Genomic DNA, 27,837 nt, shown 5'->3' on the forward strand with positions numbered 1-27,837 from the left:
ACACAATCCCTCTTTAGCTGGGATGGCCTTATTGGTTAAGCAGCAACTAATGATGTTTCTATTGCTTGTTTTACACTGGTGTTGTTTTTGTTAATCGTTTATGGACTAGGCAATTTTAGTATTGTATGAACAACTGGTATTTTCCAGCTTTGTTTTAAACCTTGAATATCTTATATTTTTTAAAAGTCACCTTGTCTTTCTAACAAAGGAGTGTAGGGGTGGTATCTTACTAACTCATTCCATGAGTGCTAGGAGTTCCACTTGCAGAACAGAACTTCCTCTTGCCCCTCCTACATACTCCCTATAGCTATTCTGGGTTCCTCCCCTCCCCAACTCTCTGGAGAAGATTTGGTGAGGGTGCAGGGCTCGCAAGGGAGGGGGGAGTTCCATTGCACAAGCAGAAATAATTGCACTGACTGAATGAATTTGTTGGATACCACCCTAAGAAATTTAATAAAAATAAAAATAAATAGGCTGAGGAACCTATGACTCTGCAGATGTTGGTGGGTTCCAACTCACATCAGCTGCAGCCAGCCTGGCCAGTCATCCAGAATGATGGGAGTTTTTGCTAACAATATCTGGAAGGCCACAGGTTCCCCTGGAACTGGTGGCTCTCCATCTGTTATTGGACTCCTGCTCCCATCAGCCCTGACTATTGGCTATGCTGGTTGAGGCTGATAGGAATTGGAGAGCAGAAGCATCTGGAGAATCACAGGTTTCCTATCTTGGCGCTAGAATGACGACCTCTAAAGGCGTTGTCAAGCACCACCTTGGGCTACTACAAGGGTATAGCAAAGCAACCTGCAAAAGATTCTCCTCTCCACTATATCCAGAATAGGTCAAATCAGAAACACACAGCAGAGAGAGAGAGAGAGAGAGAGAGACTTTACATGTCAATTTTCTTTACAACAGGCCTTTGGGGTAACCCAGCTTTGGTCACATCACAACCCACCCCCTGAAGACCAATGACTGGTTACCTCATAAGCTACACAACTATAGCTCCACAGAAAATAAAGAATGACACTTATCTGAACCCTAATCCTATATTCTCACCAACAACTCTGGATATTTCCATGAGATGTATAATCCTTCATGCCTTTTATTCATTGCTGTGGAGAGGTCCTTCAGTTATCCCATTACTGTGCAAGTATGATACATTTGGTGGCATATCAAGAACATTTCTGAACCACTGGAAGGTTTGCCTAGGCACTTGCCTTCTCTGCCAGTAGGCCTCTTAGAGCTTTGCTTGAATTCTCCGTGAACCCAAAGTACAGAGGCTGTGGCAGCATTTTGCTTTTTCCATTGACCACAGCTGGAAACTACAATTGGGCAGAATGGAGTCTCTCAAACTGCCAACCAGGAGACACGAGACTTTGTGGGTAGCAAGAGTTATCACCTCTTCTCAGCTATGTTTATTCCTTAGAATATTGTAGAGGACACCCTCCCCTTTCCCCTTCCAGAGCTGATCTGTGCTAAACGCCAATGCCACACACAGTTATAACTTCTAATATTTCTGTTGAGTACCATGACTTGGCTGCAGAGGCACAGATTATTGAAGCTTAAATCTTAAGGGGAAGGAAGGAAGGGGGAGTATTTGCTTTCCTGAAGTAAATAAAGGACATTGGCCTCGAGGTCTGTAAAAGGAAACTAAGGATCTCTGTCCAAGTATTAGCAAAACCAGCACATATTTTCAGGATGAAAATGTGGCATCCGTGTAAAACACTCAAGGAAGCATCTGGTCGTTTACCTAGTCTGGTTTGAGTCAGCAGTGGTTCCAGAGAACTCAGTAATCTATACCACTTTAAAGCAGCTATCTTGCTGATTAATCTACAAAGCTAAAGTTAGTCTACAACACGGTTAACTTCACAATGTCAGCAGGTGCCCTTGGGATCTTGAAACTCCTGATCTAACTGTCCTTATGGGGGGGCACAGCATTCTCTTTGTCAGGACTACTCCACAAATTGCTGAATGTAGATCATTCTCCTAGACTGGGAAACAGCACACAAATTCCCTTCACCCCAAGGTATACATGAAGCTTACCTCAGAGTCAAACAAGAGTTATTGTCATAGACTTTGGAACATTAGGATTTAGACTATGGGATCCCAAACTGTGGTCCATGGACTTCATTCAGGTGGTCCACAGTGTATCTGTAAAGAACTCTTACCATTTGAATTCTATGGAATTCCAAGTTGTAGTACAATAAAAAAATATAAAAAATAAAACCAGCATTAAAATATTTTTAAAAAGCATACATCCAGCACAGCACATTTTTCTTGCTACAACAGGCAGAAAATTCATTAAGTGGTCTTGAGAGCCTCAGCAATTTTCAAGTGGCCTGTGGGGGAAAAAGTTTGGGAACCACTGATCTAGACTTCACACTTTTGCTATTGGACCTATTTCTCTTGCTATAGTTAGCGCAACACAAATTTACCAGCCCATGAGACATTTATATAGAATATTAACTTTTTTAAAAAATTGTAAGTTCCTGTTCCCTAGCACAATTACCACATTCCTTAGATAAAAGGTAAAGGTAAAGGTGTCCCCACACTTATAGTGCGAGTAATTTCCGACTCTTAGGGTGACATCTTGTGACGCTTGCTAGGCAGACCGTATATATGGGGTGGGATTGCCAATTCCTTCCCCGGCCTTTCTTTACCCTCTGCAGCATATGCCGGGTACTCATTTTACCGACCATGGATGGATGGAAGGCTGAGTGGACCTCAACCCCTTTTACCGGAGATTTGACTTCCTCCTTTCGTTGGAATCGAACTCCGTCCGTGAACAGAGCTTGGCATGTGAAGGCAGAGCACTTTTGACAGAGCTGCACTTGTCATTCCTTCTTATATCCTTGTTCTGCTCTTCCTTAGTCGGGGCACCTTCTGTTTCTGCTTTTTTATGCATCACAAAAACTCAGTGTCTTCTCAAATCCCAAGTCTTTTAAGTCAAATATCAACATTCACCCATTTGGTCCTCTACCATCTGTTAACCCTTCCCTTACTTTCCTATCAATCCCATTCCCTTATGTCTATTTTGCCTGGTTTTAGACAGCAAGTCTAATGGACAAGAACGTAGTCCTTGTTTATTGTTGGCATGGCTTCAGATATTTTGAAATTATAAGTGTATGTGCGCTCTGGAGAAAGCGAATAGGGAGACATTCTCCTCCCCCCTCTCATAATCCTAGAATCTAATGACCATAAATGATGGGAGATTCAGAAGAGAAAAGGAAATACTTCTTCGCACGACACATAGTTCAAGTACGGAATATGCTACCATAAAATGTAGTGAGGGCCACCAACTGAGATGGTTTCTAAAAGGAGTTTAGACAAGTTCTTGGAGGATAAGGCTATCAATGGCTAGTAGTTATGATGGCTATCTATTACCTCCAATAACAGAGGCAGCATGCCTCTGAAAAACAGTTTCTGGGGAACAGAATGCTATTGCTTGCGGCCTGCTTGTGGGGCTCCTCCATACGCACCTGGCTGGCCATTGTATGAACAGAATGTTGGACTTTTGGTCCAATCCAACAGAGCTGTTCATATAAAAAAGATTGTAAGTGGAACCTTGCTTGGAAGAGTCTTCATGAGAGTCCCCATTCACTCCAATGACTTTTTACCTCTATGTTCAATTCTTCACCCATTAAGAAACTGGACATCTTAATAAATAAGTGCACATAGTCTTATATTGCTTGCAATTGTTCTTTATTAAAAGTGTAGTAGAGCAATAAAATAATTTCAGTGCTTCAGCAAGTCTGTGCGTAAATAATTCTGTCCCAGTTTCACCATTATCTAGAAAACATACCAAACTTGTACATAGATCCAAGAATTATACAGTGTTTGATTATGGCACCAAAATAGTATTTAACAACTTAAACTATAAAACAACTCCTCTCAAAATGGATCAAAAGGCCATCTTGCCAAAACCCAAATAGTGAAGCCCCATTTATTTCTCTACAGGCAAAATCAAGGGCAATTCCAGCTTAAGGAATCTTCACATCTGGTTATACCCAGTTTGCAATTATTGGACAGATTTTCAGAAATCAACAGAAACTTATTCCAAACCAGCATCTGTACTAAGTGTTCTATTCATTAAAAAAGTTAATTTCTAATCCCTTTTAAAAGAAATGTCAGTGTATTTATGAATGGAAAACAAAAACAAAAACACCAAATGTACACCATGTATCTTTTTTTTTATTTTAAGGAACTTCACATCTGGTAGGTGGAAGCTATATAATTGAGTGTGGTCTACATGACTTTGCATGCCAAATATTATTGAAGGTACAAAAGTCACGAACACCCTCACAAAATAAAGGTCTCTTTTGTTATTAACTTTAACAGGAATGTAATAGCATCCTATCATCCCTAGTGTCTTCCTGCAGTGTGTTACTATCCAGTGGAAACATCTTTTACAGTTGTACTCTTGTTCTTCTCATCCCTTTCAAAGAGACATTTCTGGTGGCCATGGCAGACTTCTCATATTGGAAGCCATCATATGGAACATTTATTTTCTGGTGCAGCAATATTAGGTTATACAGCCTAATTTAAAACTTTGAAGGAGATTCCTGGCACAATCTAAAAATCAGAAGGATGGCTAAGAATGTATGCTACAGGGCTACAATGAATTTCCACACATTCAAAATAAAAATCAAGTAAAGTATTAAAAATGTAAAAAACCAAGTTTTTAATGCTTAAACTCACTTTTGAAATTCAACTTTTAAGGAGATCCCTACAAGAAATACAAAGGATGATCAAGTCCACCCCCTAAGGGCAAGCATGTGCATGCACAGTGCTGTGCACATGAGAGGAGGGTGTGACATGAAGGGGGTCAGCAAGAGTGTGCATCACACACAACATAGCATGTGTAAGAGGGATGGATGCCTTTAAAGTTTAGATACTGCTGGTGAATTTGGGACCAATAATGTTCAGGATTAGGCTGCTCAGTTCAAGAGGGGAAGAGAGCCGTAGCTCAGTGGTATAGCATCTGCTTTGCAGGCTGAAGGCCCCAGGTGCAACCTGTTGCATCCCCAGGTAGGAGTGGGAGACCCTGGAGAGCTGCTGCCAGTCAGCATAGACAATACTGAGCAAAACAGATCAATGGTCTGACTCAGTATAAGGCAGCTTCCTACGTTCCTAAGACAATTGGGTTTGCTCTGAAAACCTTGACATGTAACACCACCCTTAACTACATGTTGGGAAACGTTGCTTCCCTATATTTGTTACAGCTTTATACAGTGCTAATGGCATAGGCTTCCATCAACCTGAACACGACCATGAAGGGCACAGGGAATTTGGTTATCCAGGAGGTTCTAGATAAACAGGACAGAAAGATTTTGGAGTGGCTATGGAAACCCAGTGAACTATCAAAGCCACCCTGGGCTCCTGCTGGGAGGAAGGGTGGGATATAAATCAAATAATAAATAAATAAAGGATGCATATAGTATTCGTTCCAATATCCTGCAGAAAAGAAACAAGTCTACAGCTTTTGGAAAATGATTTTGGTGAGGGGAGACTTATTTCCAGAAAGATTGCAGATTGGACGAAAGAGAAATGGCAGCTGTGTCAGGCATAATTTTGTTGTGCAGTTAACGTGCCCCGTTAACACTCACCACTACTGGGAGCCAGAGACGACTTCTTGTTGTGATGTGTCTTCAAATCGATTATGACTTATGGCGACTCTATGAATCAGCAACCTCCAATAGCATCTGTCATGAACCACCCTATTCAGATTTAGGTTTCCAGTATTTAGCATTAATTTTCCAAGTTGACAAACATCTGTTTTCCATTTTCAAGACAAAATGTAGCTTATTCTCATTGTACCAAACCATTAGTTGGCCCAAATGCAGATGGCTCATAGGATAGCATACATTTTCCAGTGTTAGGCCCATGCATTAAAGTCATTGTTCACTTGCCTTTTGTCCCAGTCCCAATGTGAATTCCTAGTTCTGGATCAGATTTTTCTTAACCAGTGGAAATCTTATTGTGCAAGTGTTTTTAGTTACAGGTCCCCTTAACTGTATATCAAGAACAGTTAAGGTGCCCAGCACAGCTACACTTCAGCAAGCCCAACAAACCTTAGCAAAGCAAGAACTTAGAAACTACTGCCAAGGAGGCCATTTGCTACATAGGCAAGAGATAGGCAAATGAGAAGAACCAAGTCTGTTTCATACAAGCAAGGCAAGTAAAGTAATTTAAAAACAGCTGTCAGTACAACATTAAGATGATCAGTAACTCAAGTCATCTGTTATAATTCCCAGTGGCTGGATCCCCACAGTTCCTGGTATGTGATGGTGATGCCGCCTTTGAAACAGCCATGCAGAGGGATGACTCACAGATAAGGTCTTCATTCAGAAACTTTAGACCTGCGTCAGCCTCTCTGGAAGTCTCCTCTTTGCCCTCCCTTCTTGCTGAGTAGTTTCACCTCTTCAATGACCATGTCATGAGTGACTGCTTTGCACATATCATATACAGTCAAGGCAGCTAGGCTGGCAGCGGTCAATGCTTCCATTTCCACACCTGTTTTCCCATGGGTGCGGCACAGAGCTTGGATCACCACTGCATGCCTCCTGTCATCCAGAGTCAGAGAGACGTCTACCAGACTCAGTGGGATATTGTGGCACAGTGGAATTAACTGGCTGGTCAGCTTTGCTCCCTGAATGCCTGCTATCTGAGCAACTGCCAGCACATCCCCTTTTTTCATTTGGTTCTGCTGCACCAAGATAAATGCCTTCTCACCCAGACGGACCACAGCACTGGCCAGTGCAGTTCTTTCAGAATCTGGCTTCCTACCCACATCCACCATGGATGCATGGCCCTCCTGGTCAATGTGGGTTAGACGATCTGAGGCACTAAGAAATTGGGCAATGGGAAGAGGTCTGTGACTCTTCTCTGCTGTTTCATTTCTTGTCACCCCAGAAGGAATGCCTCTAATCATGTGAAAAGTCTGCTTAGAGAGAGGAGTTCCTGTTCTAAGGCACTTTGCTGCCAAGCTGGAGCTCAAGTTCTTTTGGCAAATGCAATGGCTGCCAAGCTGAGCCTGCAGAATTCTTGAAGCAAGCTGTCGCGCTGAACAAGCTCCTGGCAAGGCACGATGTCCTGTAAAGACATCTTTCTTAAATGTCTTCCCCATCTGTTTGGATAAACTTGCTCTCAGAGTCAGCCAGTGGTCAATTCTATGGCTCCAGTCATTTAAATTTGTTCGGTCCTGCAAGTCATCTTGGAGCAGTGGGAATGACCTCGATGCTGCCTCTAGGGAAATAAAAACAAAGCCAGGTTTTAGCATGTTAGAAGAGAGAAGCTGCTAGGAATTTTACACAGTTCTATAACCCTTTAACAAAGCATGGAGAGAGACCATCTCCCCCATCCTTCCAGATAATGAACATTTTCTTAATTTGCCTGGGCTGTTATCAGTTGTTAGGAAGCAGCTGCCAAGGTTCAAACACAAGCCCCAAAACTACACTAGCTCTTGTGCCTGGTGGGACCTTAGACTTCTTTCTCTAACATGCTAGATAGCAAACTGCATTTGAAAAGTCATGGGTGCTTTAACTGTCATTTGTGCATACAGCACAGGAATTGTTCAAGGAGCAAGAAAGAGGTAAAATTCACTGTGGATTTGTGCAGGCCTGCAGCACACCTAAAGCAGCTGAGGCTCAAATCCCAGAAAGCCACCAATCCAGAAAGCCAAATACTACAATGATCATACTTCATGAGTGTCCTGCTCCAACACTATTGCATCTTATCCACCTATTGATGGAGCTATGGTAGGACTATGGAGAAACCTGTCTGCCAATTTCTTGAAAGTTTTCTTCCCCCATGAAACAGGATTGTTTTTGTGCCTCATTTGCAGGGAGCTTTGGAATCTGTGTGTGCAGGGTTGAGCTGAACTTATTGTTCCAAAGTGGTCAAGGGAGATGTGCACTCCTGTTTTCTTTCCATCAAACATTTCTGCAGTGCTCTGCAGCCTCCCTGGCTGCCTCATGATGCCTTCCTCCAGGCTTTTAATTGAAGTGCTGGAAGCTGGAGAGGCTCACTAATGAGTATCTGAGATCAGGTTTAAAAGGGAAGCCCTTCATTTTACCTGTAAAAATATATACATTTCCACACAAGTTCTTTAAAACAAAAAATACTTCATTTTTTAATAAAATATTTCACTTTTAATACTTCACTTCACTAATCAACAGCTGTCAGGGGTATGATAGGCAGCCTATCTGTCTTCCCTTGCTTAGAGGAAAGCCCAGTTGATGTGGTCAAAGTTTTCAGAAAGCACAGGCACCTGGGAAGGCTGCAGAGTACAGATCATCAGAGATTATTTGCAGGATAAAGGACACACAAAATGCCTTACCACCCCACCTGTCAGAATTTCTCCATAATCTCCCCCCCCCCTTTGATAACTTTCAAATGCAATTTCTTTTCTCATACATTGATGGAGAGTGGTTGAAAAAATTTTCAGCACAGCACTAAATTATGGTTACTAAAGCCATTCTGAAGTGGCTTTATTCTAATTGAAGTGTGGAACAGAATACTAGCGAGAATTGTAGGAGCAAGTGCAAGAATGTATAGGGAACTAAATGCAGTCTCTGGGGAAGGACACAGCATGCCATTCTTCCCTTTCTATCCCCAGAAAGCTCTGCTTATGTCATATCTCTGGAAGATAATGCCACCATTTAAAAAACATTTTTTCTCCAAGGTCACAAGAGCTATTAACTTGTATATTTGTGTGTATATATAGTATGGGGATCTATCAGGAACCTGAGCAATGCACTTGATTGTGAATGGGAAGCCAGTTTCTAATTCATGCATTAGTTGTATTGCATGCACAAAACTAAACCCCCCAACACTAAGCTCGAGCACACTATGCCTATAGGTCACAGAGCACCTTTCAGTGCACCCAGGCATTTGAATGCACCCAAACAGGCTGTTGACTTTGAACAGCAACCTCAGTCCCCAGCACACACCCAGGAGGGCTACCAGATGGTAAAAAGTCTAGAAACCAAGTCCTATGGCAAATGGTTTAGAACTGGGTATGCTTAGCCCAAAGAGAAGGTGAAGGAGAGACATGATAGCTGCACTCCAATATCTGAAGGGCTGTCACTTAGAAGAGGGAGCAGACATGTTCTGCAGAGGGCAAGACTAGAACTAGCTGATGGAAATAGCAAGGAAGCAAATTTCAGCTAAACATTATGAGACTTCCTAATGGTAAGAGCAATTAAACAGTGGAGAGATTGCCTAGAGAGGTGGTGGGCTCTCAGCTGAAGGTACTTAAGCAGAGGCTCTAGCAGGGATGCTGCAGTTGCCAAGATTCCTGCACTGAGCAAGGGGATGGACCAGATGACCCCCAAGATCCCTTCACAGTCTAAAATTCTAGATTCCTCTGAGTTTGGGAAGCAAGTTGGTTGATGGCCAAAAGGTTGGTGGATTGGGGTGGGAAAGCCAGTTGTGTAGCCCTCTTATATTGTAGCCCACAGAAAGGTCATATAGGCGAATCTCTCACAAGGCAGCTGATTTCATGCCCACGCATACACTCAGGAACACAGGAAGTTGACTTAGCCCGAGTCAGACAACTGGCCCATCTAGCTCACTATTGTCTGCACTTTGGCAGCAGCTCTCCTGGTTTCAGTCAGGGTTCCTCTCCTACCTGGAGATGCCAGGGATTGAATTTAGGACCTTCCTCACGCAAAGCTGATATTCTGTGACTGACCTGCAGCCCTTTCCCTACACGCACTTCCAGCCCTAACACACTCTTGAGATTTAGAAGTGGGGTGTCATGCTGTCAAGCTCCCTCTTGCAAAGCAGTGGCTCTTCAACCAAGTTAAGTACAATAGCTTTTGCTACTACCATAGTCCTTTATAGTACACCACTCCTGAATTAAAGCTATCACCTCTTTCTTCTTCAGGTCCCAAGGACAGCAAAGAAAGCTGTAATGCAGACTATTCCACATTTTGGAGTAGCAGCCCAAGCTTTCAGCGACTACACTAAAAAGGAGTCACTTGCTGTTGCTAGCTCTTGCTGCGTTAACAACAGACACGTCATGTTTTGGAGCTTTGCTGCGGTGAGATCAGATTCCCTCACTGACACGTGTTACCTTCGCTCTGGCTGGGAGCTTTGCCAGCTTACGTTCCAAGACCACTGGGAACCAACCCTCCCGGCCCTTCTCATTAATCCCTTGGCTGTGGCAATTCCAGTGCCAAGGATCAAGTCAAAAGGAGCCTGTTAAACGTAATGGAAGCAATTCCCTTTATGAGCAAGGGAGGAAGAAGGGGAGGAAGATATAAAGCAGTAGCCAAATCTCTCTTTAATGATGTGTACCTTTAAGAAGCCTCAACTCACTGTGTTTTTGCTTCCCAGGGAAGCATCTGTTCCTCCAGCAGCCCTATTTCGTTTCCAGGAGCTGAAAGATGAGGCAAGGCTTCATGCGGCTCTACTCAGACCAGAGATATCTTTACGAGAAATTCTTACAAAGGGATCAAGGTCTGTTCACATATAGGATAATATGTCCCTTCTTTAGGGATGTGGGAGCACTCTTTCAATCCCGAAAGAGCACTTTTTTCAAACCCTGCAACAAATTGCAAAGGGCATCTCAGCCTACGCTGATCTAAACAAGTCTAGAGTGCAGAATCAGCATGTGTTGTACCAGCCTTTGCAAACCTGGTACCCACTTGATATTTAGGACTTCAACTCTCATCAGCCCCAGCCAGTGATGGCTGGGGTTGATAGGAGTTATAGTCCAAAACATCTGGAGGATACCAGGTTGGCATAGGCTGGCTTATACAGTCTATGCAGTACAGCGTTCTCCACGAGAAGAACTCATTAAAGGAGCGCACCACTTTTCTTGGACACTTTTTACATGTCTAGTTCAACAGTACAGGGTCAGACCAGGCACATTATACCTTTTTGATGGGACTGGGAAAGTAAACTCCCCCTCCCCCACGCACTATTGCAGTGCTATTTTCTCATCATGGATGTATTTAGAGCCAGTTGCCCTGGGCTACAAATCCTCTGCAAGGTTCTGTACACCAACCACCTCCTTTCCCAGTAATGAAGAAGCATTTTAAAAGAATAGGTTCAAAATGCATCAAAATATCTAGGGGGCACCAGGAAACATTTTAAAAGAATAGGTTCACAAAGCATTTTGGAATGCTGCCAACTGAAGAGGTAGGGGCTGTAACTTCTATAACATTTTTCAGGGACAAACCCCACTGAAAAAGTGTTGACATCTGCCACAGGTGGAAACTTCATACAGGTGATGTGGGTAGACTGTATAACAGGGATGGAGAACCTTTTTCAGCCAAAGGGATGCATTCCCTTGTGGACAACCCTAACGGCATGTCAGTGGTGGGTGCAGCCAGGGGCAAAAAATGGTTAGAGCAATGGACGCAATTCTTACTTTTCTATAGTAGGCTACATTCCAGCCATGCAAAAGCCAGAGGTCTTGGTCTCTCTTTCTCTCTTTCATGCACACATCTCTCTCCATCCAGGCAAATATGAGGCATTATCACATTTCAAGGACACATTCAATGTGATCACAGGCAGGGGCAATGAGGGGAATGTGGGGAGGGGCATGGAGGAGAGTCCCAAGGGCCAGGTAGAGAGAGGCCCGGAGGATCACATTTGGCCCCAGGGCAGAGATTCTACATCCCTGCAGTACGATATGTGCATAACAAGAAGTAGGAGGAAAAATAGGAAGAGGAAGAATACTTATGTTCTGCCTTCAGGCAAATACCCCCATAAAATGCGATCGTGAAGGCCTGCCCTTCTCTGTAGGTCTGGGATTAAATTTAAGGTTAAGCAAGCAATAGATTCAGGCCTCCAACTAAACTTGAATCCCTCCTGTTTATTTGGCAACATGTATTGCACCAATGCATTGTTTTTGTTGGGCTTCTTTAATTCTTCACAGCTCAAAATATAGTAGCTGGTTTTCCATTTTATGTGACTGAAAAAGAGTTAGTAGTAATGGCCATATTAGCAGTGGAGAGAAAAAATATAATGCTATTACTTATGCGGGACAGAGAATATCCATCCTACGATGGGCAAGGCAGTGTGCCTCCATGGCTGCCCGGTTATGGCTGCATACATACAGGAAGAGGAAGCAGCATAACATAGAGATTGGATAATGTGGGGTTTAAGAGACAGTCTGTGTTCTATCATCCAGCAATGCCAACTCACAGCAGAGTTTTCATTAATGCTTATACTGTGTAAGTCTTAACTTCTCTTTGCTTTTTTCTTCTTTGCAACTGCCAAACCCTCTCCCCCCACTGCCAATGAGCCCATGCAAAACAGCATGTCAAAGGAAAACACTGAGATAACTTTTTTCTAAAATCCTGTTAAAGCAATGAAGAGAAGCATGGAAATATGCTAAGACAGCAGAACAGTACCACTAATTCTTCTTTGCATAACACTGAGCTGTAGTGGAGGCAACACTGCCTCAACAACTCCTTGGTGTGTTCTCCACCCACCTCCTTCTGCCTGTTGACATGCTAACTGGATTCAGGGGTACCACACAATCAGCTTGAAGTCCAAAATAGGAAGCCCCTCTAGCTGTTCTACATATGCCTCAGCTAGCCTCTGTCATGATAAAGCAGGCTCAACTCTGGTCAGAGACCAGACTGTATGTACAGAGAATGCCAGTGGTTAGTTTTCCCAAGATGCCGAACGCACACTTGTCAGACTCAATCCAGTTCTTAGCTGCATAAACAGGCTGTAGGCAGCCAGCCTGCCATTCCAAAACCAGCTGAAGGGATCCCATCTTTGCATCTAGCTTCCTTCACTCTCCCCAAAATGTCTAGTTCAATTACAAGCAAATCCCCCAAAGTATTTCAATAGAGCGTCAGTGGGATGGGTACTGGTTTACCACACAGTTCTCCCATGCTGTGGAAGTGCCCGTAGTTAATTGTGCCCATTCCCAAACTATCCATATTCCAACTATGAAGTTCTGGCAATGCATCCAATTTTAATGTGTCTGAGAAGAACACAGAGAGAATGAGGCACCTTTTCATTATAAGCTGCTCACTGACAGACAATGGGGAAAAAAAGAGGCGGCCTATAATTTTGCATGGGGATGAATAAGCAAGTTGCTCACTCAGCAAAAGGTGGATGTAAATGGTCAAGGAGATAATGAGATGTTTAGTTAAACAATGTATAGCTTCTCAGTGGGTTGTTTAAATTATTTGTACCTCTAGGATGCACACCTTAACATGGTGAGGGGGTTTGAGAGTGTCGAAGAAGCTGAGAGCAATGACATCAGGAATTCAGACCAAGAGGCTAGACTCCTAGCAGGGGCAACCAAGGCGGAATAGTCAAAGCTGAGACACCAGACTAAGAAGCATCAAGACTCAGAGAAAGGCAAAACCACCTCTGAATACCTCTTACCATGAAAACCCTATGAATAGAGTATCCAAAATGCAAAATTAGATAGTGCTAGAAGATGAGACCCCCAGGTCAGAAGGCACTCAGCAACCTACTGGGGAAGAACAAACGACAAGGACGAGTAGTGCTGTGACTAATGACGCAACTGGGTCAAAGCCAAATGGAAGCCCAGAGGCCGATGCACACAGATGTGAAAGGAGAGTCCGGACCTATATGACATATACGATAGGAACATGGAACGTGAGAAGCATGAACCAGGGAAAGTTAGAAATTGTCAAGCAAAAAATGGAAAGTATCAACGTTACAATATTTGGCATGAGTGAATTAAAATGGACGGGAATGGGACATTTTCAATCGGGCAACTACAAAATATTTTATTCAGGAAATGAGAAATTAAGAAGAAACGTGGTTGCTTTAATAGTGAGAAGTGATGTAGCAAAAGCAATTAGGAGCTATAACACAAGGTCTGAGAGTGATATCAATGAAATTTAACAGGAAACTTATTACATAACCATCATCCAAGTCTACGCTCCAACAGCAAATACAAAAGAAGAGGAATTAGAGACATTTTACACAGAAGTACAGGATGAAATTGATCACACACCAAAACAAGATGTGCTGATAATCATGGGGGACTGGAATGCAAAAGCAGGGAACAGAGAAGAACTGGAAATTGTGGGAAAATAGGGTTTAGGAGATAGAAATGAAGCAGGAGAAAGACATATTGAATTCTGGGAAGCCAATAATTTGTTTCTTGCAAAGACATTTTTTCAGCAACCAAAAAGACAACTGTACACATGGACATCACCAAATGGTCAACATAAGAATCAAATTGATTATATAATTGGTAGCAGAAGATGGAGAAGTTCCATACTTCTTGCGATGTATTTTATCACCCTATTTGTTTAATCTATATGCAGAGCATATCATACGGAAAGTGAGATTGGACCAAGATGAAGGAGATGTGAAAACTGAAGGGAGAAATATAAAAAAGATGTGCAGATGGTGCCATACTACTAGCAGAAACCAGTAATGATTTGAAACAAATGCTGATGAAAGTTAAAGAGGAAAGCACAAAAGCAGGACTACAGCTGAACGTCAAAAAGACTAAAGTAATAACAGAAGATTTAAGTAACTTTGAAGTCGACAATGCGGGCATTGAACTTGTCAAGGATTATCAATACCTTGGCACAGTCATTAACCAAAATGGAGACAATAGTAAAGAAATCAGAAGATGACTAGGACTGGGTAGGGTAGCTATGAGAGAACTAGAAAAGATCTGCAAATGCAAAGATGCATCACTGAACACTAAAGTCAGGATTATTCATACCATGGTATTCCCGATCTATGTATGGATGTGAAAGTTGGACAGTGGAAAAAGCGGATAAGAGAAAAATCAACTCATTTGAAATGTGGTGTTGGAGGAGAGCTCTGCGCATACCATGGACTGTGAAAAAGACAAATAATTGGGTGTTAGAACAAACTAAACCAGAACTATCACTAGAAGCTAAAATGATGAAACTGAGGTTATCATACTTTGGACACCTAATGAGAAGACATGATTCACTAGAAAAGACAATAATGCTGGGAAAAACAGAAGGGAGTAGAAAAAGAGGGAGACCAAACAAGAGATGGATTGATTCCATAAAGGAAGCCACAGACCTGAACTTACAAAATCTGAACAGAGTGGTTTATAACAAACGCTATTGGAGGTCGTCCGCTGCTGTTCCCCTGACTTTCACCCCCCTAAGGTGGCCGACCAAATCTGTCCTCTCCTACTTTATGCTGACGATGCAGCCCTCCTATCTTTGTCTAAAGTTGGAATCAAACGACTCTTTCGGGCCTTTATAAAGTATTGTAATGATAACCTTCTTTCAATTAACTACTCCAAAACGAAAATACTGGTCTTTTCCAAGTGTAAAGTAGTTTCCGATTGGACAATTAGCGACCAGAAGATGTCTCAGGTTAGACAATATAAATATCTTAGTGTCACCTTCCATTCCTCCCTTTCATGGATACCCCACATTCGTTCCGCAGTTCAGACTGCTCGCAACACATTAAAGAGTATTTAAAATTTTTATTTTACCAAGGGTGGACAGTATTTTCCAGCTGCCATCCAAGTTTTTAAAGCTAAAATCCTTCCCCAATTGTTTTTTGGAATATCACTTTGGATCCGGAGTTTTAATTCTTCAGTTGAATCTGTTTTATCTATTTTTCTCCGTGCCCTTTTTGGTGTCCCTAGGTGTGTACCTGCAGCAGCCCTATGTTTAGAGTCTGGCATGCCTTCCCTCGAATCCGTCGCCTGGATTGCTGCCTTTAGATATTGGCTTAAGCAAGTCTATACATCTACATCTTCAGACTATGTATCCTTTCTTTGGATTGATGCCTACCCAAACTGCTGGAATACAATATTCCAGCTTAAACTAACAAGTCTGGGTTTTTCTATAGAGTTCCTTGCCTCTCTAGACTTAGAATCGGCTAGACGTTCCATCAAAACCCGCATCAACGATATAGATCTCCAAACTGCTTTTCCGATGGCTGCCAAGATCTGCTCCCCCACAAATTTGGGTCTAGGATTCACATTTCCTTTATTTGCTCGATATTTAGAATTTTTAGTCATTCCCAAATACCGCCTAGCCTTTTCTAAGGCTAGGTTTAACTGTTTATTCTCTGCACTCCTTGAAGGCCGTTTTCAGGGTATTCCCTTTGAACGGAGACTTTGTCCCTGTAACCTTGCAACCATCGAATCCCTATCCCACGTTCTTTTTGACTGCCCCTTTTATATTACTGAACGATCCAGGTACTTAGAATCTATAATTAAGAAACTCCCAGGCAAGTCACCTGATTCCCTGTTGAAATCCCTGATGTCTGGTTCTAATAAACCTCGTACTCTTATGGTTGCCAAATTTATCAATGCTGCCCAAACTATCCGTCAGAGAATTATATTGTAATTTATCCTTGACCATGTATTTTGCCATTCTACTTTTGTAAATATCATTGTTTTTATTCTTTGTACTTAACCCATTGTGCACTCTTTCCATTACGGGCCTGTGACCGCAATAAAGATACTGTACTGTACTGCTATTGGAGGTCACTGATTCATAGGGTTGCCATAAGTCGTAATTGACTCAAAGGCACATAACACCCCCACTCGTTATTTAGAAATTCTAATACATTTAGTTCATGAACAGATTGAATGCCTCCCCAAGAGGCAAATGTAAATACAGCATTGCAATATGGTTTATTACGTACTGATTGGTCACCCACCAATGAGGATCATTGGTCTGTTCTTCATTTGGGAAATGCTGAACATTCCTGGGAATAAAATAACAAATAGGCAAGAATTACAGGATATTGAGGATTTTAAGTCATCTAGGTTTTGTATTAGATGGAGTAATATTTGAAAAATGCAGGTAATAGTATACATATAGGTAGCCAGTCCCAATCAGAACAAAGTGTTCAGCAGTACACAGGTGAAGAATTTGTTCCAACACTATAGGCTTCTTTAGGATTACTCTTGGGAGCATCCTCAAACAGAGAAGGAAACAGTTTGAGCCTCCTGAAGCAAAACTAAAGTAAAACTATTCACATGGGAATTGGACAGGCAGGTTCCGGTACCATACTAGTAGTGGAGGACTGGGCCAGAAGGCAAATTGTAGTAACAGGACACAGAATGGCAGGGCTCTAGAAGAGCCAGACATGTGCTGTGAAACTGTCCAAGTACTGCAATAGAGGTTCACTTCAAGAACCACTACAACAAGGTTTGAATTTTCTGACTGCAGAATTTTGGGTGGCTCTGAAGGCACTGTTGTCATCTCATTTTTTTTTTTTTTCAATAATTTTTATTCAGATTTTCATAAAACATACAAGACGAAATCATAAAACATTCAAAGACAAAAAACAAAATCAAAAATAGTTAAACAAAAAGAAAAAAAGAAAAAAAAAACAAAAATAAAAAATAAAGAGTAAAATATTGACTTCCCATTTGTCAAAGATCAAATCAGTTATAAGTCTATAATATATAACAATCCTGTCTCTTAAGTCATATTATAAAATCACTTTCCTCCAGTAGTTATCTTACTTAATCATCAAATCTCATAAACATTACTTTATTCTTTCCACAAAAAGTCAAAGAGAGGTTTCAATTCTTTAAGAAATATATCTATCAATTTTTTTTTTCCAGATAAGCATATCGATTAATCCATCTCATTACTAATTATGATAATCTTATTGTCATAACCATAGTCAAAATAAACATTTCAATTAATCCATCACATCAGAATCTGTTAGGTTCAGTAATTTCAGTAGCCATTGTTCTATTATCCCTATTAGTTCCATTTTCCATCTTCCATCTTCAGTAGTCTTGTTAAGTCCAGTAATTTCAGTATCCAATCTTCCATTATCAGTATTCCATAATAATCTTGCTGTCAAAGCCATAGTCATATAGTAAGAGTCTGATGGGAATTACCTCTATCCCAAATATTTTCTTGCCATCCATTCTGAATAGGTTGCTGAAATACTGCTGTAAAATCATATCTCTGTTCTTTTTTTCAAAATACACTGGGTCATCTCTTGAAAGTTTTTCCATTGTCACATGGCTGCAGTTAATTCCATAGATTTTCTCTATATTGGGCTCCATCACATCATTCCAGTCCAGAAGATTATCCATGCCATTGATAACTTTATCTCTAGAATCTTCATTAATTTCTTCAGAGATAACATTGAGTTCCAAACAATTGATTTTATTTCTAAAGTCCATAGACTCCAAATCTTGTTCCTGTTCCACGTTTGTTCCAATCTCCGGGATCTCCTCTCTCACAGGGACCCCTGTTCCAGTCTCCAGGGTCTCCTCTCTCACAGGGACCCCTGTTCCAGTCTCCAGGGTCTCCTCTCTCACAAGGACCCCTATGTCTTTAATCTCCTGTGTCTCCAAACAATAGATTTTGTTTCTAAAGTCCATAGACTCCAAATCTTTTTCCTGTTCCACGTTTGTTCCAATCTCCGGGGTCTCCTCTCTCACAGGGACCCCTTCCAGGGTCACCTCTCTCACAGGGACCCCTATATCTTTAATCTCCTGCTTCATTTTACTCAATTCAATTTTCAGCTCCTTACAACCCTGTCGCAGGTTTTGTTTCGTTATCTCAATCTCATCCATTATTTTCTGAAACATAGTTATTTCCAGATTCTCAGCCACTTTCTTAATTGCCATTTTAAAAGAAAAATATAGGAAAACCACTTCTTATTTCAGCAACAATTGGGTTAATACTCCAAACTTGGTGACATCACAGTATAAACAGAGCAGACAGCCTTATCTCTCCATGCTTAAGTAAACAAAATGCAGTTCCCAGGATCGAAACAATTAATGGCGGTCGTCAGGAAACAGATTCGTCAAAATAAAATAGACCAAAAAGAGAGTAGTCTCAGACAATATAATATTCTTCAAAATAAAAATCTGGAATAGAAATCCCTCTTCTGTGTATATCTTTAGAATGTAAATCCAGGACAGCTTTTTGCAACAAAAACAGAGATAAGCTATTAATTAGTGAGTAGCAGAGAGAAGTTATGGCTCCCCAGTGAGATGTCAAAAACCGATCAATCTGGCAAATCTCTTTTAAACAGCAACAATTTAAGTCAAGTAAAAGAAAAATATAGAAAGAAGGGTGCTTGCCTGTTAGTGCGTTCTCTCTTAGAAGATAAGATGAACGTTCGCTTTATCAGATAGAGCTTGTTGTTGAAAATCCGTCCCACCTTCGTCGGCTGGACCTCGTCCCATAAATTAATGAGATCTGGTCGTCCCAACAAAAATAGGCTTTGAGGTTAATCTCTTCGTTTCTCCCTACCCGGGAGAAGTTTAATCAGTCAAAAAAAAAAAAATCTGACTGATATATCTGAATAAGCTTCTTTTGAGGCAGGAGCCCGTCTCAAAAGCAGGCACAGGCTAAGTCACCCTTCCCGGAAGTCCACTGTTGTCATCTCATTGAGAATAATGCTAAGGTACAGCAGTATAAAACCTTAGCCAAGAAAGCAAAATAAAGCCCCTTTTTCCTAGTTGGATGGAGTTCACATATTGCTTCTTGTGACTTCGCCTCTCTAGCCTGTCAGACCTACAATCAACAGTAGTATTTATTTGCCACCTACTAGGTAAACAGAACTAGAATCAAGGAAAATTCGCAAATACAATGTTTGCAACGATTTAACCTTTCAAACTGCCACAGCGTGGGACAAAAAAACTAGGTGACAAGGGGGTAAAATAAGTAACTTGGCCAGTTGCCATTTAGGACAACATATGCCATAAGCATAAAATGAGATCCTTTCATGCTAAAAAATAGTAGGACTCCAGAACAGACAGACAAACAGGGATATATGCAGAGATATATATACACTGCTATGATCATCTACTCTTCTACTTGCTCTTGAATGGTGTATACAATGCAGTCTATAATAATGGGCAGGGAGAATCATAAAACAAAATACCTGCATGTTGTTTCTTTTTCCTGCCAACAGCTGCACCAATGATTTGAACTAATTCTTCTTCTGTGGCATTAGATCGTAAGTGATCCCGCAAGGACACTTCTGAGTTTCCAAAAAGGCACACCTGAAACAAGAATGCAGAAAATGAGAGGGGATAGAATGGCATCATCCAGCTTGCCTGGATGCATCAACTTAACTGTCATGAAAACAGCCTCAACATGTTTTTATCTCCAGATCAATCTTTAGTTATGCTCACCCCAAATGTGAATCAGCCCCGCTCAAGCAGTCCAATCCATCACCAAAGCCCCATGTGGGGTGGGGAGTGAAAAGAACACTTGAAGGCAACAGCCATCACCTTTTCATCTACAGAAAGTTTCGGAGGGGAGTTCAGGAAGCAAGGCAGCCCCTCTCTCCACAAAGAAGTGCTATCTAATAACTGTAAAATGCCTGGGTTTGGTCTACATAATGGTTAGACCACCCAAAGATGGACAACATATTTAGCACTGGGAGTTCCAACTAATTTACCCACAGGATAATAGGATTTGTCTTAATGCAGTGGATGTCAAGCTACACTTTGTGTATTGCACTTATTCTATGGTAGCACTTACATTAAATTTTGATGGCAAGGTTTGGGGAAAAATCATCACTCAAGATCTCAGCTTCTACTGAATTTCATAGAATGTAATTTCTTACATGCAACCAACATTCCTTACATACAGCCAACAAGAAAACATTTAAGCGTATGCTGTTCCAAACTCACATGATTTTAATAACCTGTACAAATGCAAGAATGTTAACAACTAAGGTTACAACATTAATTAATATTTGTTAGAAAAAGAAGTTATTTAAATGTTGGTGGTTGGGGCTTAGTATGTCTGGTGAAAGTATAAACAAAAGAGCAGTATGCACCAGCAATTTTATTATGTGCACTGCTTAGAGAGCTCTTTGATTAAGCAGTTTAGAAATCTTTCTAACAGAGAAATCAGAAATTTAAGTTGAGAGGATCTGGTTGCACATGACAAGCGGCATTTCTCTGCAACAGCCTTGAATTTGTGTCTAGTTATAGAGTTGTATTTCCTAGGGAATGAGACAAGTCTCCCTTGAACAACTAAGGACTGGATAAAGAGGACTTGTTAACAATTCTTTCATATAGGGGAATCATCTTTATGTGAGAGCTCTCTTCCCACAGAATGCCAATACTTTTAGGAGGTAAAAGGATGAGTCACTGTGTGAGAAAAAGTTTCAACTGACCCCACCCCCAAAAGTAGCAACCGCTGAATCCACCCTAGCTTCACATCTTGTGAGCCAAAGCCTTAGGGTGGCCCAAAGCTCTGGCTTGCATATTCAGGACATTAAGGTTCTGCTGTGTAAATCCCCTAAGCAGCTAAATTCACTCACTCTTGAAGTCAACAGATATTAGTACAACATTTTCTGTCACCACTGGATGGGAAGTGCCAATATTTAACTGAAAACTAATTGTCAAAACACAACACAACAGGAAGTGTAATGCAGCAGAAAGCATCCTCCTCCACCACCTAATTCAGTTTGTGCAACACATGTCTGATTTGACAGATCATGCACAGTCCTGCAGCAAAGCTGAATACTGCAAAACAAGAAAACCCATACCCTCCAGCCATGTTACTGAGAGTAGCTTGCCCGTTACCAATATAAGAGGATTTAACATAAAAAGCTAAACAATGTGTTGATCTTTGCAGGCTTCTCACAAAATAGTTTTAAAGCTCAAATATGCGGCATTATGAAAACAAGAGATGGAAGAAAGGAAGGGAAAATTAACAAGGAACAAGGGAAAATGTAGTTTTTCCTTCAAGCAGTAAATCAAAAGTCTACAGTAGGATGCAACAGGGATTGTCATTTGATTTACTACTTTTGTCTGACCAGGCAGCTTTCATCCAATGACTTCTGACCCATTTTGGATGCAATGATAACTCTGTGTGCACTTGATGGAGCATATATAAACAAATATCAGCAGGCATTCAAACATCCTAGATGAAGCTGATGAGTAACATGATGCTACTACCTTCAAGTTTCCATCAGCTGTGATCCTCAATCGATTACAGGATCCACAGAAGTGCTCAGACATTGAGGTGATGAAGCTGACTCGTCCCTGAAAATGTGGCACCTTATATGCCTGCCATGACCCAGGCATGGTTTGAGAAAAAGAAAAAAACAGAGATACAAGTTGAAGCACATCATCAACGTGTAACCTACACATTTAACTGGCTACCAGGGACAGCACTGTGCCATTCTACTTAATAAACTAGGGTAGGAGATAACATTAGCGGCAATTCTGTACTGGCAGGCTAAATTCAAGGTGAGTTGTCAGAAGGAAATGTTACTATGAAATGAAAAATTGTTCAGTACAAATGTGTGCGAAACCAGTGCTGAAAATGAATAGTTCACTTCCCATGGTTGTATCACTCTCTCAATATGCAAGGCCTTGTTTGATTAAAAATAACCGCCAGAATTACCAGAGGTTCTCATCTTCATGCTAACATTTTCCTGTAAAACCTACTTCTGTGAGTTTGCCCCAAGATTTATGCTAATAGAAGGTCCCATAACAGCTGCTTTAGTATTTCAATAAAATGTGACCAGATTGAGGCTACTTCAAAATTCCTACATGGAACAATTTTGTGCAGAACGTACCATGCAAACCATGTGTGAATCACGTGTAACAACTGGACTCATCTATAGTTAGCTATGTGCGCAACTTCTGAAGAACCACAGTTGGCCATGGATTTCCAGGCTCTGTACACCATGTGTATAGGCAAAAAGATACATGCATATAGCTCTTTATAGATAACAGAAAACATCAAGAAGAGACTTTTCCCAGCACATGGTCTACCTACAAAAATCGCTCCCTGGAAATTCTTTGAGGCTCATATTGCAGCCCGTGAAGCACTACTGCTGATTATGATAGCATTTCTATTATCCCCACCCTTACTTTCCTTCAAAAAAACCCCCTAATTTCTGTCTGGTTTTTTTGTATTTGGGCAAAAACGAAGGAGGATAATGGCAGCAAACCCCACTTACATTAAAAAACAAACAAACCAAAAGAATACAAGCGTGCACACTTTAAACATAGAAATATTTAAATATGGACCACAAGTAATTTCCTTTACGGAAGTGCTTTCTATGGAAGAATCTTGTTATTTCTGAAGCACTCTTAACGTTTGCTTCACACCTTCCCCAGCAGTTTTCAGATGGGTGTTATACATGACAAGAGAAAAACTCTTGCAATTCACCATATGAACATGGGTAAACCTATATGCATGTGGTTGCATTTCTTACAACTTTTATACCTGTGCAGGAAAAATACTGTGTCTGAAGCATCCCTAACTTCAACAGGCCGCCATGGACAGTCACGGAGATACTTTTATACATCCAAAGGAAAGAGATAAACCATTCTCTTTCATCCCACTGTTAAATTAGGAGCTAGTTTCAGTTAGCACATGGGACATGTAACTACAGGTCCATTTTCCTCAGCCAGCATTAACATTCACAATTCCCAGTGTATACTTGAATCTCCTGCACACCCTTCACTACAGCATCTTAAACAGTTTTGTTTCAGCTAGCACAGAGTTCCTCCGATATCATAACCCTTTCATCATGACTGTCATAACTGCTAAAGTAAGTGCACAGATGTCTATCAGGACTATTGCAGCCATTTTGATGTTGCTTTCAAAAGCTAATCTCATTGGGGTCAACTCAGCTGGCTTATAAACAAGCCCTGAACTTAGATAAAATTTTGGCCCTCCTTTGATCGTACTATGTTAACCACCTTAGCAGTGCTAGAGGCTTCTTCACATGGCAGTTTTTCCAGCTCTGGCCATCTTTGCTTGATTGTATCCAGCATCTCCTTATAGCTCACCATTTTCTTGAAGTTCCATTTGTTGCCTAGAATGAGAGCGGAACCAGTATTATTTGGTAGCGAGTCTGACAGTGGGGGTGGAACAAAAAGCTTATTTTGTGACCTATTATTTCCTGTGTGAAGTCACACAGACACACACTAAAGAAAGCATTTCCCGGAGTTTCATTTGTGCCTTTGCCAAACGGAAACCTCGGAGGGCACAGAAGGTGCAGATACTTAAGCCAACGTTCCATTACCAACTTCTGCAGAAATGGAAATTGCTTGCTTTAGGATTATTGATTCTGTGAACCAAAGCAGAGCTAGGATGGCTGAATCACTCACCATCAAAGGGCATGTATTCTATGAAGCGTACATCCAGGGGCTGCTTCTCTGTAAGAGCCACGAAATCCACTAGCTCATCTTCGTTAAGACCTCTCATAACTACACAGTTCACCTAGGAGGAGAAAAAAAGCAAAGGTGTGTAAGGCAGCATATGAACATGACAGCATAAGGTGCCATGCAGATAAGGGCTCATAAGGATTGTCATTTCAAAGGAGTATTTTTCATTACTTTTTTTCCTTTAAAAGATAACCAAAAAGTTGCATATTGGGAATTCATTCCAGAATCCAATTATCTGGACAGAGCCTCTTCAATTACTTCTGTTTCCCATTTTTGATTCAGCCACAGCAATACAGCCTACAAACAGATGTTATATATAGATATAAATATATATTAAACAGGCACTATTAATAATTCTCACCTTAACAGGATCATACCCAAGTTCAAGGGCTTTGTGAATCCCTTCCATCACCTTGTGGAAACCTAAAATATAAACACGGATCAACTCTAACATAGGATGGGTAAAAACAGTTATTTCTGAATATCGACACACATACAGTACACACGCAATGAATTTTATAAAAATATATTGAAGTCTACAAATAATCTTTTAAAGTTGAATTCATGACAAACACATTAATCTAAAGTCCATCTTTTGATGCCGCCCTGGACTCCTGCTGGGAGGAAGGGCAGGATATAAATCAAATAATAAATAAAATAAAATGTTTAAAACCCAATTATGGGGAAATAATGTGACACTTGATATCAAGCATTACATATATATATTTTGTGGCAAATTATGAATGTAATCAAACAGTCACAGTTATTTTCTATTTCATAGGAAAAAACTGCTCCGTCCAGTTAACTACTATCAGTCATCGCTTTTAGCAAGTGTGGATTTTAAGCCAAGATCTGAAATGCTACTTAAGATTCAAACGAAAACTTTTTCTTTTTAATGACCTTAGTCTTCAAGTTATATCCCAAACTGCTTTTGAAACTTTTCCAAGTGGCATGAATGGGTTTCCATTTGGGAAAATACAAGCTAAGTCCACACTGGGATCACAAAACCAGCTTCACGGGGGTGGTGTATTGTGGGACAGAGTGGGGTGGAAAGGCAAAGGACCTGACAAAAGGTGTAACAGTCTTTGCCAACCTGATGCCCTCTAGAGATTTTAGGGTACAACTTCCATCAGCATGGCTGTGCTGCCTGGGGCAATAGGAGTCATACCCAAAAGCATCTGGAGGGAACCAGGTTCACAATATAAGGTTCAAATAAACAAACTGGAATGCCACAATAATTGCTTGATTATTTATTATTTATTTAGTATATTTGTATGCTGCTTTTCATCACCAGGTGACCTCAAAGTGGCTTCCATAGCAAGAACAAACTATAATAAAAACAATTCAGAACATAATAATAATAATAATAAACTACAACAGTATCAATAAATAGCACCACAAAATATCACAAAACAGGCTGAAATCTCAAAACAATTTAATCTGCAAAAGAGAGAGAGAAAAAAACAAATATACAATGAAGTCCAACATTGCAGAACAGTCCGTATCCTTCAAAGAAGCTTGATGTCGAAGCTGGTTAGTTACTCCTCTTCTCTGTGCCTCAGAAAACCTGAGACATCAGTTGCAAGGTTAATTCTGATAAAATAAGCTTGCAGACTAAACACGGTAGCTGAGAGTACAACATATGGTGATAAAAACTCAAGAATAGATGCTCACGGAAAGCTTGGAAATGGATCAGAGAAAAAACAAAGAGGAAAGTCAGAAGACAATTTAGAACCAAGAGAACAGTAATCAAAACACAAGCAATCAGCATAAGACAAACACATCAGGCAATTTCTAGACAATTTGTACCACCTCACTTATTTTCTTAATGGGTTGTCAGGGAGGATGTTACATTTGAACAGATCATACCACTATAGAGAATAAACTCATGAATGAATCTTCCTTCCGAGACATTCCAGAGTGAAAGGGGTAAAAGGTAAAGGTGTTCCCGCACTTGTAGTGCGAGTCGTTTCCGACTCTTAGGGTGATGTCTTGCGACGTTTACTAGGCAGACCGTATACATGGGGTGGGATTGCCAGTTCCTTCCCCGGCCTTTCTTTACCCCCCAGCATATGCCGCGTACTCATTTTACCGACCACGGATGGATGGAAGGCTGAGTGGACCTCGACCCCTTTTACCGGAGATTCAACGTCCTCCTTCTGTTGGAATCGAACTCCGGCCGTGAGCAGAGCTTCGGCTGCTAAGAGCAGTGCTGCTGGATCGGACTAAAGGCCCGTCTGGTCTAGTATCCTGTTCTCACAACAGCCAAGCAGATGCCTACTGAGAAACCCACAAGCAGGACGTGAGGGGGGATAGCCTTCTCCTGCTGTTGTCCCCCAGCAGCTGGTATTCAGAGGGATGCTGCTTTCAATCCCACAGGTAGTGCACAACTATTGTGGCTAGTAGCCATCAAAACAGACTTTTCTCTTTCTCTTTAAAGCCATCTAAGCTTGTGGTTACCACCATTTTTGTTAATTTACAAAGCACTTGGGTGAATATCGTCTCTGAAAAAACAACTTAACAGCCCCATCTACTTAAAGTCGTCTGTGTTCCCAGACTGGTCAAGTAATCAGATCCAGCCAAACTATAATTCACTGTCCAAAACGTTGGTTGAGTCACAACTTTCCTGAGCATTACACTTAATTGATTCCACTGTAGTGGAGTTGCAGACGATGATGTTGGTTTTATCAGACTTGTGACTGAACACATAGAATTCGATGTGTGATGAAATATATGTAAAGGGTAGGCCTCTCCACCTATTCGAAGATCACCATACATAGCACAATCCATATTAAGAAACACAAAGAAAATATGCAAACATCTTGGACCTATTAGAGACACTTTTTATTGTTTTTTTTTAAAGCAAAAGTTTTATTAAACTGTTATTGTAGCACCATCTAGTGGCTACAGAACCACATTTCCTCTATAAAGAATAGCAGGCTATACACAAAACTGAGAATACCTTGCATTCAAAGCCTTGTTTCAGCATTGATACACTTGTGGCAAAATCTGTTGTAGCAGTATTAATCCTGTTTCTATACTGCCTCTCACTACTGACAACGGAATCACCATTTTTCCCCTAACAAATAGTGACATGCAAAATGAAACCTTCTATAATGACATCAGCAAAATCTGGTATGAAACTCATTTAAAATTGCTCAATTAGGCTGCTGAGATGAAGAAAGCTGGGGGCGTAGGGATGACCAGTAGCGGGGTTTTGTCAGGATTGTGAGTTAAGTTCCGAGACTGAAAACATTCTATTGGGCTGAACATTTGCTCAGAGGTACCAGTATTCCTCAACTCTTAAGTGCATGTCTGCCCAAAAAAGTTAGGTTAGGTGCCTGCTACTTTGGTGTCCTGGATACTCTATACTGCACCTAGCTCCAGTTAGTGGACTTCAGTGGTCCAACAAAAAAAAATAAATCCCATAAACTTGAGGTCTGCCACAACAACTTTCTGAAGTTAAATGAACCAGGGAACAATTGTGGTGTTTTTAGGGACAGATTTTCATGCTAGCATTTTATGAGAGACAACTTCCTCTTCTCCCAGGCATTTTAGCATGTGTTTTTAAATTGTTTTTTAAAAATGTGTTTTTAAATTTGTATATTTGTGTTAATGTTTTTAATTGTTGGAAACTGCCCAGAGAGCTTCGGCTATGGGGCGGTATACAAATGCAATCAATCAATCAATCAATCAGTCAGTCAAGCGAAGGGCACGCACACTACTTCTAGGCTGAATATTCC

The 27,837-nt window shown here is 41.0% G+C and overlaps 1 protein-coding gene across 2 annotated transcripts in view; it reads right to left on the reverse strand.

The window, feature by feature from the left end:
- Nucleotides 1-3,677: 3,677 nt before the first annotated feature.
- MOCS1 (molybdenum cofactor synthesis 1) overlaps nucleotides 3,678-27,837 on the reverse strand; it is a 59,456-nt gene continuing 35,296 nt past the window's right edge. Inside the window, exons 5-11 of one of the 2 annotated variants that reach the window (XM_061624921.1) lie at nucleotides 24,456-24,517; nucleotides 24,038-24,149; nucleotides 23,627-23,742; nucleotides 21,866-21,976; nucleotides 19,831-19,951; nucleotides 16,624-16,671; nucleotides 3,678-7,242 (exon numbers count right to left, since the gene is read on the reverse strand). In XM_061624921.1, the coding sequence (XP_061480905.1) occupies nucleotides 6,362-7,242; nucleotides 16,624-16,671; nucleotides 19,831-19,951; nucleotides 21,866-21,976; nucleotides 23,627-23,742; nucleotides 24,038-24,149; nucleotides 24,456-24,517 (1,451 nt within the window). In that variant the 3' untranslated portion in view covers nucleotides 3,678-6,361. Of the gene's footprint in view, nucleotides 7,243-16,608; nucleotides 16,672-19,830; nucleotides 19,952-21,865; nucleotides 21,977-23,626; nucleotides 23,743-24,037; nucleotides 24,150-24,455; nucleotides 24,518-27,837 lie in introns of both variants that reach the window. The other variant, XM_061624922.1, reaches the window with a different exon arrangement.

Source organism: Rhineura floridana, chromosome 4 (genome assembly GCF_030035675.1).
Source record: "Rhineura floridana isolate rRhiFlo1 chromosome 4, rRhiFlo1.hap2, whole genome shotgun sequence".
Lineage (NCBI taxonomy): Eukaryota > Metazoa > Chordata > Lepidosauria > Squamata > Rhineuridae > Rhineura > Rhineura floridana.